The sequence below is a fragment of the Thalassophryne amazonica genome, chromosome 5 (assembly GCF_902500255.1).
Source record: "Thalassophryne amazonica chromosome 5, fThaAma1.1, whole genome shotgun sequence".
NCBI lineage: Eukaryota > Metazoa > Chordata > Actinopteri > Batrachoidiformes > Batrachoididae > Thalassophryne > Thalassophryne amazonica.
Window position 1 is genome coordinate 106,790,058 of NC_047107.1, and position 17,293 is coordinate 106,807,350.

General features: G+C 42.5%; 1 protein-coding gene and 1 long non-coding RNA gene across 2 annotated transcripts in view; one reads left to right on the top strand and one right to left on the bottom strand.

Moving 5' to 3' along the window:
• The window catches only part of zgc:110329 (uncharacterized protein LOC550500 homolog), a 63,270-nt gene that overhangs the window by 22,394 nt on the left and 23,583 nt on the right, over positions 1-17,293 (bottom strand). Inside the window, exons 3-4 of the mRNA XM_034171054.1 lie at positions 7,701-7,775; positions 4,130-4,225 (exon numbers count right to left, since the gene is read on the bottom strand). Of these exons, the coding sequence (XP_034026945.1) occupies positions 4,130-4,225; positions 7,701-7,775 (171 nt within the window). The remainder of the gene's footprint in view (positions 1-4,129; positions 4,226-7,700; positions 7,776-17,293) is intronic.
• The window catches only part of LOC117511093, a 20,786-nt gene continuing 12,658 nt past the window's right edge, over positions 9,166-17,293 (top strand). The window contains exons 1-3 of the long non-coding RNA XR_004560881.1: positions 9,166-9,192; positions 10,734-10,740; positions 15,208-15,209. This is a non-coding gene — a long non-coding RNA (uncharacterized LOC117511093). The remainder of the gene's footprint in view (positions 9,193-10,733; positions 10,741-15,207; positions 15,210-17,293) is intronic.

Here is a 17,293-nt window from a genome sequence, read left to right on the forward strand (position 1 = left end):
TTCAGGTTTTCTTTGCAACCACCCACTCCACCAGGTGATTTCACTGATTAACGGATTCCTCCTGCTCAAAGTGATGTTAATCAATGAAATCACCTGGTGTAGTGGGTGGTTGCAAAGAAAGCCTGCACCCCCTCGGCCCTTTCTGGAACGAGTATGAGACCTCTAACATCTTTGCCCGTTCTATACTGAAGTGCAGCACTGGTGAAGTGTTGAACCTCTGTGCCCATGTGACGTTGCACATCGCTGTTATAGCAGATGGCATGGCCGCCTGCTGGTGGCTTTAGACCAGCCATACAAAACGCTCTTAATTTTAACATAAGTGATCATACATTTCTGCCACTTTCTGCTTGGATTACCACTCTCTGCTATCAGAAAGTGGTAATCCAAGAGCCTTTTTTGAATCATTAAAAGAAACTTATGGAGCATGTCGCTCAGTTACATCACCACTTCAGAACGAATTGGGAACAGTTCTTCCCACTGACAAGCCAGATGTCATAAATAGATGGAACACTTTCAGGATCTTCTCAACAGACCATCCTCTACTGATCCAAGTGCTCTGAACAACATAACCAAGCTACTGCCTGATTATGACATAAGCCTCCAACTCTGGAAGAAATGGAAGGCGCTGTCAATTCCTTGAAGAACAACAAAGCCCCCGGGCCAGATGGAATTCCCTCAGAAGTCTACAAATATGGTGGTCCTAGTGTTGTTCAAGCTCTCCACACTCTATTCAAGACCTATTGGGATACAGCTGAAATGCCACAAGATTTTAAGGATGACAAGATTATTACTATCTTCAAGAGGGAGACCGTACTCAATGTGGCAACTATCATGGAATATCACTCTTGTCAACTGCTGGAAAAGTTCTTGCAAAAGTACTTCGTGCAAGACTTCAGTAGGTGGCCAGTAAGGTGGTCCCGGAAAGTCAATGTGGCTTCAGAACAAACCGATCTACTGTAGATTCAATTTTCACCCTCCGTCAGCTTCAAGAGAAATCAACTGAGCAACAACATCCTCTGTACATAGTTTTTATTGAATTTACTAAGGCATTTGATACGTAGACAGAGACATGCTATGGGAAATCTTTGAGCATTACAGATGCCCCAGTACGAACATCAGGCTTATCTGTGAATTTCATGATGGAATGCAGACTACAGTGTGTTGATGGTGATACAACAGAGCCATTTTCTGTATGTCACGGTGTTAAACAAGGCTGTGTACTCGCACCAACCCTGTTTGGTCTCTACTTAGCTGCTGTTTTGGAAGTCTCTTCTGGCAAGGCATGTGAAGCTCAAAATAGAGTCTATTTACGATCAAGGACAAACAGCAATCTGTTCAACCTGGCCCGTCTTCGTGAAAAATCTCTGTGTCATGAAATATGTGTGGAGGAACTCCTTTATGCTGATGACACTGCATTGGTGGCTCAATCTCTTGAAGACCTGCAAGTCATGTTGGATCGCTTTGTGGCAGCATCTGTAGCATTTGGCCTTACCATTAACATCAAGAAGACAGAGGTTCTCTACCAACTAGCACCTTGCACTTCTCCTTCAGATCGTGAGCTCTATATACATGGCAAACCAGTCAAATCAGACAGCAATTTCACCTACTTGGGAAGCATGATGTCTTCAGATAATTCCATTGATTTAGAGATAACATGATGCATTCAGAGTGCTGCAAATGCTTTTGGAGCTCTTGAGGAATGGGTGTGGTCTCAGAGAGGAATAAAGCTTGAAACCAAATGCAAGCTTTATCTTTGTTCTTCCCTGTCTTCTTTACTCCACCAAGACATACACTGTGTACAGAAGACATGTAAAGAAACTTACAACTGTCCAGCTCGGTCACTTAAGAAACATCATGGGTCTATCCTGGAAAGATCGTATCTGCAACGGCGAAGTTCTACAAAGAGCTAATATGCAGAGTATGGAGGCCTTGTTAGTCAAGAATCAGCTGTGCTGGGCTGGTCATGTAGAGAGAATGTCAGATGATCGACTACCAAAAGCTGTCCTGTATGGTGAATTGACATCAGGTAAAAGGAAACGTGGTGGACAAAAACTCTGCTACAAAGATGTCCTGAAGCGCCACCTAAAGACAGCAGAAACAGATGAAGGAACTTGGGAGAAGAACGCTAGAGATCATGTTCTGTGGAAGAAGAGGGTTTTGATGCTGGTATTATTGTTGAATGGAAAAGAAAGGAAAAGTATCTTGAAGGATGGAGAAAAAGGCACCTTGCAACTCCAACATAAACTCAGCCTTCATTGGGAACGATAGGCAGTCAAAAGAGAGAGAGGGGGAGAGAGAGAGAGAGGGAGAGAGAGAGAGAGAGAGCTCACACATGCAGACAACTTTGCATATGGGCTCTCAATATCATAATCTACCAACCCAACAGCAAATTATCAGTGGGTTTTCCTTTCCTTTAACAATAACCCAAAATATTAAATTCTAAAAGTAGATTTAATGTTTTTGCAGTAGGAATTAAAATGAGAAATTGTGTCAGACATACGGCATAAGGAATTAACCAATCAAGATTTTATACACATCTATAACAATTATCCAGGGTTTGCATTATAGAGTTTGGCCACCGAGTTTTGGGATACACTAGGTATTGAAAATGTGAGTACCAAGGCCCATCACTGAGTCTCATCACGAGCGTTAAACTCAATCCATACAGCTGCTAACTAATTACTTGTAATGTAATAAATGCCTTTGTCTTCTTAAACATGCAATCATTAACCACAAATGTGGTTCAGTACATGTTGGCTCATAGGTTCCTAGTTTGTAAGAAAACTGTAAGTTAACCAATTCCATTTACTCTTCCAAACGTTCTGGATAAAGGGGTGCAGGCTGGTGTCCACTCTAGTGGCCATTACAGATCGATGCTGAAACACACAAGAAGCTGACTCTCCCTCCCTCCTGCAGACTGGAGACAGAGGAACAGACACAGGGACTCGCTGATACCAGTGAGGAGAATCAAATAAAACAAAGACAACATTATTCTAAAAATCGATTTTTGTATGTTTCCAATGTCACTGCAGGGACACGCTTGTGTTCTGTGGTCAGTGTGTCCCAGGGACACGGTACATTTTATATATTGTGTCCAGCCTTAATGATTTTGTGTCAGGACATCAACGTGAGCCCTGTTATCTATTATTATATTATATCTATTACCCAAATTGTCCAAATTACATCCATCAAGGATCTTGAGAACAGGCTCCTTTGTGAGACTCCTGGACAGGATTTTCAATAAAAAGGACCTCAGCCATTGAACTAAACTGATGGTCTACAATGCCGTCGTCCTTTCTACTTTCTTTTACGGATGTGAAATGTGGACCTTGTACCGCCAAGACCTGAAAAAGCTGTAACAGTTGCACCAGAATAAAACCCAGTTACCCACCACCAGAAGAAAACCCACCCAGGGGGAGGACTACATCAACAAGGCAGTCCTCAAAAGAGCCGAGGCAACCAGTATAGAAGCAACCATCATGAAATATCGTCTGAGGTGGCCAGGCCACATGAGCCGTAAAGACAAAACAAAACTCCCCAGGAAGATTCTCTCTGACAAACTGAGTTCAGGAAAACAAGCCTGTGGTTGCCCCCTGCGACAGTACAAACACCAGGTGAAACAAACCCTAAATGTGTCTGACATCCACCCCGACACCTGGGAAGAGAGAGCAAAGCAGGGTGCAGAACAGCGTAGAAAAGAGAAGGCTGCACAAACGCAACCACTTCCAAAGTTAGAGTGCAGCAAATGCTCCTGGGCTTTCAGAGCATGAATTGGACTCATCAGCCAGCAGTGGCCCACCATAATAGAGAAAGGAAGAAAAAGTCCATGAGAGGAATTTATTATTTGAAAGGAGGAATAGCTGCCGCTGCCAAATATCAAATGTAATAAATTAGTTTTTGTTACGTTGCTTCAATACAATCATCAGTTCAAAAAATATTTTAAAATGCCAACTGAATTTGGAACAAGTATAACCAACATTTAACATATATTTTGCCTATTAACCCCCCCCCCCAACACACGCACAACATCAAAGAACTGGGATATTTTCTCCACTAGAGTTTAAATGATTAGCAACACCTACAGCATTTTATGGTCTCTACTAATTTCTAGAAAATAACAATTTCCTACCTTTTGTTGCACATAGTCCAAGATGTTTTTGAAATCCAGATCATCATAGTAGTGTTTGATTCCTTCTCGTATACTGCTCTGAAACAAGGCTGACGTCTAAATGAAAAAGCACAGAGGAGGCAAGGTCACTGTTAAGAGCACTCAAAGATATTGCCAGTCAGCAAGAGCAAACACATATATACATGTATAGCGAAGGAGTTGTGACATGAATGTACTCTAAAGCTACTTCTACAGAAAATAAACAGGACATCATTATATCCAACACTATATTTGTGACGACTGAGGGAGTTTGAGGACCTAGGTGTTGTGAATGTGGGGAACGGGGGTCTCACCCATGGCCAGGCAGATGGGGTGTCCAGAGTGAATCTGACTGAAAGTACCTAATTTTAGGTCTCTGGGTCATTGGGTGCTGCCTCTAGGTAACCCTTTTGCCCATAGGCAGGGATTTCCTCTTTGGGCATAAACCCTTGGTGTGGTGGTGTTTGACTGTTCTGCTGTTGCGGTGGGAAATGTTAGGTGGGGCATTGTTCCACCCTATATTGGGTTTGAGCCCTGTTGTGGCTAGGGATCTGTGTCCTCTATCGTGTAGTCACAGGCCCAGTCTGCTCTTGCATGCTGGATAATTTGGTGCATCTCTCCATGGAGAGGATGGTTCTCCAGGCCTTCTGGCATTGCAGGGTGGGGATTTCAGGCCACTGGTCATCTCACGGCTAGTCAGGTATGACTTTGCAAGCTTCAAAGGATTCAAGGATTCAAAAGAATTTTATTGTCATATGCACAGAAGAACATGTTCCCTGCACAATGAAATGTGTCTACTGCATTTAACCCATCCTAATTGCCAGTACGAGCAGAAGTCGCCATTAGGCGCCCGGGGACCAGCTCCAGATGTACATCCCTGCCTTGGTCAACAGCAGGGCTGAGCAAACCAAGACCGACCCATAACAAACGACACACACATAACACACAACACACATAGGCCGGCACGGTACATAAACATATATTGAAAAGCAAAACACGAGGGAAAAGGAGAAAAAAAAAACCCCTCATAGCCGCTGCGTTACACAGCAGCAATGAGGAAAAAAATCCCCATCAGCACAGAAAAACAATAATCACACAGACATAACAAGGACGCAGGACGACAACCGAGATTTGAAGGTCCAGTTTATCAGAACACTCCGGAGGCAGCCTATTTGGCGCTGTCAACGGCCTTGTCCGACAATCCTGGAGGGAGTGGGGCTCAGCCCTGAGCAGTCCACTGTCCACAGTCAACGTCAGAGTTGGAGAAGCTGAGGGGAGGGGGGATGACCAGGGAGCAAGGCTTAAGTGTTGATCTTCTAAGGAGGTTTTTCATCACAGCGACCTTGAAGTGCAGCTGTGTTGGGGAGGCCAAATGAATAACCAGATTAGCAGACGCCTGAAAGATTCCACAGTTCTGAGAACAGAGTGGCTCTCAATGCATCTGAATGTAGAATGTGGTCTTCACAGACGGTCAAAGCGGATTTCCAGAGCTGCAATCCTACCCGAGATGTTTTCCAGCATGCGGTTAACACCCGCCGACTGCGCAGCCACTGCCTTCCCAATCGAATCAATCATGTAGGGCAGCCTGGAAGTCCCAATCAAAACTGCTTCCACTTTCTTGATTTTCCGGTAAACCAGCGCCATGCCCGTTCCACACAGCAGAAAGCCGGTCACCACCAAGCCGAATATATACACATCTTCGACGTCCTCCACAGAAAGCATGTAAAGGCACATGACCTGCCATTTCCTCCACGAGTCCATCACGTAACCCATCACATGCGTCCCGGCAGGACAGGTCGGGTCCTCCGCCCCCGAATGTCTTGTAGAAAAAATAGTGTCAATTGCGTTCAGAGACCACTTTAACAGATCCATTTTTGTCGTTTTCCAAAAGAGCAAAGCTGCAGCCTCACAGACAACACACCATAGAAGCAGGAAAGATAAGGAGGGAGGGAGAAGAGAAAAGTGCGTCCGTCTCGGCCGAGTGCAAGTTGGCAAGCTTGATCCCAGATGTCCAGTTGTCAATATTATATTCACTGTTTACAGTTGTATATATTCTTAATGATATGAGCCAACTGTGACTCAGTTAGGGATGGGTAGAGAAACCTGGTATGAAACAGGCCCCAATGATACATTATTAAAGCTCTGAGAATCGAAAAGTCTCCCCTAGCACTACTGCTTTTGGTACAGGAAAAATTAAGGAGATAAATTTACTATTGCTATGTAGAAAAGACCTTTGTCTCTCTCGCTCACTCTCATTTGGAGCCCCTCAATCTCTGTCTCTCTCTTTCTTGCTCGGCGCACCAAGGCAACTCTTGCCTCTCTCTTGCTCGGAGCCTGAGTGCGTGTGGAGTGTGGCACAGCTCTTCTCTCTCTCTATGCAACAACGTTGCTGCAGTTTGCTATGGTTGATTGTTTATGTTAATCCTCTGGGGTCGACGCCGTCGTATACGACGGCTAAGACCAAGTTTTACTAAATTGTAAACACCTTTTGAATGATATGAGATAGAAACTTACTTTTTTTGCTGAAAATTTAACTCCGCGGACTTTCGAGCCAGCCATCGGCCATCTTTGTACTCCTCATAGAAGCTGTGTGATGAAGTGTGCAATGTGAGTGTCCAATCGGAATAGGTTCACCGTTACATGGTTTTCCAAAATCCAATCGTAGGGGAGATTTACCTCACGTGAAAAGCCAAAGATCATTTTCAGGAGTGATACCTTACTAGTTGGCCCGTTTGAATAGCTCCAATGAGTACATACTATTAGTACATACTCAATGCACCCTGCACCATTACGCACAGCGATCAGTGAAAGCAGGAGCAGACGGAGAGCCTCTGATGACAATCTCATGTGCTCAAACAAAGAATGTGTAACTATCAGGATTGCTCCACTAGTTTGCATGTGAATGTTACTGGATAACTCTGTTGCTTTTTCTGCGTAAAGCACTGTTTACCATATCAATGGACAACAAAACGCATAGACCATTTTGTGTATATTGTTCAAAATGTGCATTTGTGTTTATTGTTTGAACCTTTTTGTTGTACAGACTTTCACACAAGACCTCAAATAACCTTTATAAAGTGTCAAAACAGTTGTTTATTATAGTTTTCTGTGTGTTTTGAATAAATGTGTGTGGAAAATTATTTTTCGTTTTATTTTTTCCTTGCCTATTTTTGGTTGCAAACCTTTATTACACTTATAAAACACAACAAAAACATATATATTCTAAAAGCACAGGAGTCATAAAACTTGATTGTGGGATGCAGGGAGAGCTGTTAACAGCAATAATAAAACATTTATACCAAGCGAGTGAACTGTCCAAAAAATGCCCTTGGACCCCAGAGGGTTAATACTGTTCTTACCTTGATTCTTTATTTCTCCAAAAATTACTGATAAGAATACCATTAACATACTGGATTGACAAACAGTAAAACTAAGAGCAGTAGTATGGTTAAATCTTATTGATAACCATCCCTACCCATAGTAGAGCAACGTATACATACAAGAGAAAAAAAATGGAATGTATAAAATGTATAGTATGTGTTAAAATGTTTACCTTTTTTTCAAATATGAGTGCAGTAATGACAGCGATTGCCTGGAGGAGCAGCAGCACACAGAGAACACAGAGGAACTGTGGAGGGACAAAGACAGAACCGTCATATAAATGTGTTATTGTATATTTATTTTGCTGTGGTGCACCTTTATTAAAATAAACCTATTAGTGATTAGAGCACTTCCAACATTCAAAATACATCTATTTAACACATTTTTCAAACTTCCTGCTTCCCATAAATGCAAACACGAAGTGAAGTGGCATGAATCTTAGCCTACTGGTCAAGACGTGTCACAACTTGAGTAATAGACCAATCTTTTCCACCACACAGCAGTGGAATTAAACCACTACATTCAATTTCAATTACTTTTCATTTATATAGCGCCAAATCACAACAGAGTTGCCTCAAAGCGCTCCAACCCCCAGAGCAACAGTGGTAACGAAAAACTCCCTCTGAGGAAGAAACCTCGAGCAGACCAGACTCAAAGGGGTGACCCTCTGCTTGGGCCATGCTACAAACATAAATTACAGATCAATTCACAGAACAATTCATGGACGAATATACAAGAAATGCTATTGGTGCACAGGACACGAGGGTCCCCAACACAAATACAACTCCCATCTCTGGATGGAGCTGCACCTTAATCAGAGAGAAAAAACAGAATCAGGCATCAGAAAGACAAAAATACTGTATAATTTGCCAGCATTAAACAACAAGAAAAACAGAGAAATACTAAGGTGATCGCTGGCCACTAGCCCTAAACTTCACAAAAAGACCCAGAATTTAGGTAAAGTTGAGGCTGCGGCCCGCTCCAATTACTAATAAATGAATTAAAAGAGTAAAAAGCGTAAAACAAAACTGTACCAGTATGCTAGCCATATGAAAGGGAAAATAAGTGCGTCTTAAGTCTGGACTTGAAAATCTCCACAGAATCTGACTGTTTTATTGACGCAGGGAGACCATTCCACAGAACAGGGGCACGATAAGAGAAAGCTCTGTGACCCGCAGACTTCTTATTCACCTTTGGGACACAAAGTAGTTCTGCACCCAGAGAACGTAAAGCCCGGGCCAGTACGTGAGGTTTAATTATGTCAGCTAGGTAGGGAGGTGCCAGTCCATGAATAATTTTTATAGGTTAGTAGCAGAACCTTAAAATCTGATCTCACTGGGACAGGACGCCAGTGAAGGGATGCCAAAATGGGTGTAATGTGGTTGTACTTTCTGCTTCGTGTCAAAAGTCTGGCTGCAGCATTTTGAACCAATTGGAGACCCCTAATGCTAGACTGCGGTAAACCAGAAAATAGAACATTGCAGTAGTCCAATCTAGAAGAGATAAATGCATGGATCAGGGTCTTAGCATCAGCAATAGACAGGATGGGATGAATCTTCACTATATTTCGCAGGTGGAAGAAAGCAGTCCTAGTAATATTTCTAATGTGGAGGCCAAAGGACAACGAAGGATCAAAAATTACCCCAAGGTTCCTCACTTTGTCAGTGTGATGTATGACACACGAGCCGAGGCTGAGCGTTAACTGGTCAAATTGATGCCGATGTCTCACTGGACCAAGATCCATCATTTCAGTCTTATCAGAGTTTAAGAGTAGGACGTTTCTAGACATCCAACTTCTCACTGCTGCAAGGCAATCTTCTAAGGATTTTATGTGAACGAGATTACCAGCAGTTATCGGCATATATAACTGAGTATCATCTGCATAGCAGTGAAAGGTAATGCTAAAACGCCGCAATATGTGCCCAAGGGGTGCTATATAAAGGGAGAAAAGCAGGGGGCCTAAGACAGACCCCTGTGGAACCCCAAATTTCATGTCACTAAGGTTAGAGGAAGTGTTACTGTACAAAACACAGTGAGAATGACTGGTCAAGTATGATGTCAGCCATGCAAGGGCACACCCAGTAATCCCAAAATGATTTTCCAGCCTATCAAGTAGAATATGATGATCCACTGTATCAAATGCAGCACTGAGATCTAACAGCAATAGAACTGTAGTGGTGTCCAAATCCATTGTAAGCAGAAGATCATTCACCACTTTAGTGAGAGCCGTCTCTGTGGAATGATATTTTCTAAAAACAGACTGCAGTGGCTCAAAGATATTATTCTCAGTAAGATATCTACGAGCTGCCGTGACACCACTTTTTCCAGAATTTTAGAGAAAAATGATAGATTTGATATCGGCCAATAGTTTTTCAATACACTAGGGTCAAGATTAGGTTTCTTGAGTAATGGTTTAATCACTGCAGATTTGAAACATTTAGGAACAGATCCAGAAGTTAAAGAAAGATTAATAATTTCCAGCACAGTCGGCCCAAGAGTGGGCCACAGGTCCTTAAACAGTTTTGTTGGTACAGGATCAAATAATCAGGTTGTGCTTTCTGTTGACATTACGAGTTTTGTCAGCATGCCTAGTGAGATACTATCAAATTCTGTAAATCTAGGTAATACCTCAGTAGTGGCGCCCACCTCAATAGCAGGGTGTAGTTTAGGGTGTTTAGGGTGTTTAACCTGATGTCTTCTATTTTAGTAATCCAGAAAATCCTGTGCTGTAAGAGAAGAGCTAACTACAGGTGGTTGTCCATGCATGTTGCCACCGTGTCAAACAAGAACTTTGAGTTATGCTTGTTTTTGTTGATCAAATCAGAGTAGTAAGTCTGCTTTGTAGCCAATAATGCATGCTTATAGTCTAAGATAGCATCACGCCATGCAAGGTGAAATACTTCTAATTTTGAACGACGCCATTTTCGTTCTAGACCTCTTGCTTTATGCTTGAGGTCACGCAGATATTCATTGAAACAAGGTGACTGTGATTTGGGGGAGCGGGGTTTTAACACAGGTGGTGCAATCATGTCGAGTGTAGTATTGAGCACTGAGTTTAAACTATCCACAAGTCTGTCTACTGACTGGGTATTTGTCAAATGTGAAGCTAAGACATCAGGCAGTCTAGCTTCGAGTTCAGTCTTAGTTGAGGAGTTGATGCATCGCCATATGATATATAAGGTTGTTGTTCCACTAAACACGGCAGCGAAACTGTAAACTTAATAAGTGAGTGATCAGAGACCACTGATGTAAGAGGCATGATGTCAATATTTGTGACAGCAATACCACGTGCGAGAACCAGATCCAGGGTATTTCCAATAATGTGCTTCGAATCCCAAATGCATTACCGAAATCCTAATGCATCCACAATTTCCATAAATGATTTGCAGAGGGGATCAGAAGGCTTATTTATATAAATGTTAAAGTCACCAATGATCAGAATGTTATCTACACTAGTTGACAAGTTAGAGATGAAAGCACCAAATTCATCTAAGAATTCAGAATATGGTCCAGGAGGCCTATATACAGTGACAAAGTAATACGACTGATTTTTATTCTTCTGACCTTGGCAAGGTGTAATATCCTGAGCAGAACGGAGAATCAGATACTCAAACGAGTTATATTTGTAACCCCCAATAGCTAATAAACTAAACCTAGATTTATAAGTGAGAGCAACACCCCCGCCTTGCTTCGCATCACGAGGGACATGACTAAATGTATATGTTGGTGGGCAGGCCTCATTTAAGGGGAGGACAGCTGTAGGTTTAAGCCAGGTTTCACATAGCCTAATCATATCTAAGTGATGATCAATAATTAGATCATTGATCAACAATGACTTTGAAGACAGTGATCTTATGTTAATGAGACCCAGTCTAAGGACCTCAGTGGGGTTGACAGTTGAACTGTTTGGGTTTAGGGGTGGTTCCAGAGTAGCATATATAAGATGCCTAGAAGTAGGTTTAGGTTTGAAACATTCCACGCGCGTTGTAGGTAGCAGACACAAAATCTTTGCTATTGCTGGAACAACCACTGGGCCATCCTCAATTTCAACATCATCCAATATAGTAATGGGTATTAAGTTTGGAAAGCATATCCCTCTATGATTTTTATGGACATGACTACGGAAGCAGGCCACAGTCTCAACTTGTTGAAATTCCCTCCCTGGCAAATAAACTCCACTATCACCATAGTGGATTTTCTGCACTAAATTCCCCGCTAAGCTAATGGATTCCACACCCACATTTGTCATAAGCCTTGCAGTGTCTCTAATCACCTGCTCCGTGGCCTGCTGTAGATTCCTAATGTTACCATCCCTGTAGAGCTCTATCTATGTTCGCAGACAAGATGGTGGCGCCTTCCCCAGTAGGGTGGAGGCCGTCCGGCATGAACAAGCCACGGTGGCTCCAGAACGAAGGCCAGTTATCAATAAAGCTAAAGCCTTGCTGTCTACAAAACTGCGCCAGCCACCTATTTAACGATGTCAGCCTGCTAAATGCCTCATCAGTACCCCGGGAGGGGAGGTGACCAGAGACTGTTAATCGATGCCGACACATCTTTCTGGCAAGGTCACAAGTCCTCTCTATGTCCATTTTTGTGACCACTGAGTGCTTCATCCTGATATCATTGGTGCCAGCATGAATAACTATGTGACTATATCTCATGTCATGTTCCTTCGTCTGTCTTCCCTTTTGCAGCGTCAGCACCCTAAGATGAGATGCAATGTCAGGAGCTCTGGCCCCAGGAATACGTTTAACATCAGCCGGCATCTGTAACCTGACTTGGCGGGTGATAGAATCCCCTATCACTAAAGTCTGGTGTTTCGGCCTGGAGACAGGAGTGGACGTCACTTGTGGGCTCAGAGAATTCACATTAGGCAAATCCAAGGGGGAGAACCGATTCACAGTTCACACTGGCGAGTGTGATCGGGGTGCCACAACCGGGCACCAAGCCCTACGGGGGCTTCCTCCGCCTAGCCACAGTCCGAAAACCGTCCTCCACAGCCGGCGTTTCTAAACTGATGCTAATGGGCTCGCTAGCCGGCCCTACACTAACCTCATCTGGAGTGCCCGTAACATCTAACTCCACTGAGCTAAGAAGCTGCTCTAACTTACGGACACGGCTCTCTAAGAGAGCCACCCTATCTTCCAACATCACGCAGGATTTACGGAGGGTGTAAAGTAGGATTTGAAGTGAACTTAGTGCACTAAGAAATTCAAGAATGTAGCCAAGCAAACACGAGCTAATCAATAATGGATAAGCTAACCACTCCTAAGGCTCACACAGACGGAAATAAATGAATTAAAATTCACAGCAGTTACCCTGAAAAACTAACAGAAGTATTAAACAGGTAAAAAAGCAGCAGCTATAAAAATAACGACGGGGGGAGGGGGGGAGTCAACCTAGTTAGTGAGTTCACAAGTTACACTAAACAGTTAATTAACTAACAGAAGTATAAAAAAAAAATGAAATGAAAAAATGATGACAGGGGTCCTAAATAGCTCAAGCAAGTTAACCGCTAGCGAAAATGCTAGCCGCTCCTAAGATTTTACACAGGAGTAAAATAATTACTTAAAATTCACAGCAGTTGGACTGAAAAACGAACAGAAGTATTAAACGGGTAAAAAAGAAACAGCTATAAAAAGTAACGACGGGGGGAGGGCAGGAGTCAACCTAGCTAGCGAAAGATAACCGCTAGCAAATGCTAACTGCTAGCAATTCACAACAGGACTGTTGTTAATTAATGTTCAGAGTAGATACAATTAATAACCAGAAGAGTGCTAAACAGAAATAAAAGAAGCGTATACAACCGTGTGAAGTTCAGAGTAGCGTCACAGCAACAGACAATCCATCAGAAGCAAGTTGCCAGATCATTGTTTTTCAAAAAGTTCAAATCACCAGAATTTCCAACATGAATCTTTGACATTAACCCAACTGTAATTTCATGAACACGTAATGGGAAAATACAATACCATTAAGTAAATCTCAGCAGAAAAATATGAGCAGAATTGTACAAAACATCAGATCAGGCTGTGAGCCTCCTTGAAACCCCAATGGGTCCTGACTGGTAACCACCCAGGCAGCCACTGCTCAATCCCCACCTCACAAATGCAGACAATTATCTGCTGCAGCCAGACAATACGTGGGTGTCCACTTGGTGTCCACTTCTAGTTGCTGGGGCCCAGAGCTGCGACCACATGCCAATCGTGTTGGAACTCATGTCATCTCACAATGCAACTCGTACAACTCATTTGAGTTTCTGTAGTCTCATTCCAGTAGTATCCAAGGATACTCTGGAGAAACCTAGTACAAACGACATCCAGTCATCACCTTAGGTCACTGACAGGAGTCCAAATTTCACAACCATACTGCCAGGCTTGAAGCACCAGGACCTTCATTCTCTTGCAAAAGTACTGTCATCACCAAACACCTCTGCCCGTGACCTCAGAACTCTTTAAGGACCTTCTGGCCTTCTATCAACCTTCACAGTATGAACTCCAAGAAATACAGCTGAGATTGTGAATCTCTGTTGTTTCACCACATACAGGTACAATTCTGGTATCTTGAGTCTAGGAAACCAATGAAAGCCTGGATAGTAGTCTTGGTCCAAGAAAAACGCAAACAAACCCAGCAAATGCAGGATTCCAACTCCTTATTAAGCTCCTCAAGTGCTCTTATCAAGGAATCCATTGATTCTACAAAGATCACAGCATCGCCACAAAGGTCAAAAAATCTTTCCCAAATAATAAAAGTTTTCTGGACTCCGCAATGTTACCCAACACTCACTCTATGCAAGTACTGGAGAGAGCTGGAGCCAGAACATAATCCTTACAAACAATGGAATTCACTGGGAAGAAGTCAGAGCCACTGGTTGCCTTGAACCAGATGTCCACTGTTTGATCATAATAAATTTGATGGCACATTCAGATCCTCAAAGATCATATGTCTTGTTGATAGTGTGATATTATGAAAAGTGTTAAAAGTAGGAAATACCGTAAACAAAAGCGCTACTGTCAGTTGTTTACACACACACACACACACACACACACACACACACACACACACACACACACACACACACACACACACACACACACACACACACACACACACACACACAAATAATGTGATATTGCCCTGACAGTTTCATTTTGATTTAAATTTAACTTCATTTTCCATCAACTGTTTTTTAACCTCTAATATTTAATCTCATTTCCCACTTCAAGTTATTCAGCTGAGGCTAACCGGATAGTTGCATAGCAACCAAAATACTAAACCTTGCTCCCAATTAGCTCTTTCACTGTTAACAAGCAAAGCCAATAGCTGTGCTTTTGGATTTAACAGAGAAAAAAATGATCGATGCTTTAAATATTTTATGAGCTGCAACTCTTGTCTGACTTTCAATAAATATTACCTTTCTCACGTTTCACGTATGCACAGTACATTTCTGTGGGTACTGTGTATTTAGAGCTAACCTTTCTTTTGGTAAATGCCTTATGACCTAACTGAAGTGTACGAGGTCTGTTAGAAAAGTATCCGACCTTTTCATTTTTTGCAAAAACCATATGGATTTGAATCACGTGTGATTGCATCAGCCAAGCTTGAACCTTCGTGCGCATGCGTGAGTTTTTTCACACCTGTCAGTTGCGTCATTTGCCTGTGAGCACGCTTTGTGGAAGGAGTGGTCCAGCCCCCTCGGCGGATTTTCATTGTCAGGAAAATGGCTGAGCGACTGCCGCTTTGCTGCATCAAAATTTTTTCAGAAACTGTGAGAGACAGCCAGGTGGAAACCATTCGGAAAATTCAGATGGCTTTCGGTGAAGATCGTATGGGCATCATACAGATTAAAGAGCATTACTACCGGATTAAAGATGGCCCACAGCGGCTGAGGGCGTGCCACGCTTCGAGCGGCCATCGACAGGCTGAAACGACCAGATCATTTCCAAAGTGAAGGCTGTGTTGATTCGGGACGTCGTCTGACTACCACAGAAATGGCAAGAGAGGTGGACATAGCACTTTTTCGGCACATTACACTGTTACAGGAGATTTTGTAATGAAAGACGTGCGGCGGAATTCATGCATCAGGACGAAGCCACGTAATGGTGCAGAACAAAAAGCAGCTCCGTGTTGGAAGTCTCACGGGACATGCCCAGCTCTTCCACCATTCGGAAGATTGAGACGGCTTTGGGTGGCTTTTCAGTCGAGTGAGTATCCGAGAAACTGTCGAAGATCTGGGCATGTCACATGTCCTGTGAGACCAACACGGAGGTGCTTTGGTTTCGCACCATTAGCGGCTCCGTGGTGAATTCCTCCGCTCCTGTTTTCATGACAAAATCTCCTTTAACAGTGGAATGTGCCAGAAAAGTGCTGATGTCCACCTTTTCTGCCATTTCTCTGGTAGTCAGACGACGTCCCGGATTAACACAGCATTCAGTTTGGAAATGATCTGGTCGTTTCAGCCTGTCGATCGCCGCTCGGAACGCGGCGTGCCCTCCGCCATTGTGTGCCGTCTTTAAACCGGCTGCAACACTCCTTAATCTGTGTGATGCCCATAAAATCGTTCCTGAAAGCCATTGAATTTTCCGAATGGTGTCCACCTGGCTGTCTCTCACAGATTCTGGAAAAATTTGATGCAGCGCTGCTCCAGCCGTTCAGACATTTTCCTCACAATGAAAATCCGACGAGGGGGGAGGACCAGTGCTCACTCAAAGCCTGCTCACAGGCGAATGACGCAACCGACAGGCATGAAAAAACTCACGCATGCGCAAGAAGGTTCAAGCTTGGATGATGCAATCACACGTGATTCAAATCCATATGGTTTTTGCAAAAAATAAAAAGGTCGGATACTTTTCTAACAGACCTCGTATAACATACAGCGCTCTATCAGCCTTTTTTCGTTTTCCACTGTCCAAACCTTAGACCTAGCACCTGGTCCTCTTTTTGGAATCATCTCCATCATGGTTCTAAGCGAACTGAGGCAATACCAAAAGGTGAACTGAAAACAGTGCAGATTGGTTACTATCACTTTTAAAAAAAATATCATTGCATGTCGCACTGAAAGGCACATCATGGCAGTTTCAAGTATGTACAGGGGAAGACTGTCATAGATGGTCGAGCAAACACTAAAGTTACAGTGTCACACATACATACATACATATATACACACATACACATATATATATATACACACATATATACACATACACATATATACACATACACATATATATACACACATACACATATATATACACATACACATATATATACACACATATATATACAAACATACACATATATATACACACATATATATACAAACATACACATATATACACACATATATATACAAACATACATATATATACACACATACACATATATACACACATATATATACACACATACATATATATATACATATACACATATATATACACACATACACATATATACACACATATATATACACACATACATATACATATATATATACATATACATATATATATACATATATATACACATACATATACATATATATACACATACATATACATATATATACACATACATATACATATATATATACATATATATACACATACATACGAGGGCTGTCAATAAAGTAACGGCCCTTTTTATTTTTTTCAAAAACTATATGGATTCATTCATATGTTTTTACGTCAGACATGCTTGAACCCTCGTGCGCATGCGTGAGTTTTTCCACGCCTGTCGGTGACGTCATTCGCCTGTGAGCACTCCTTG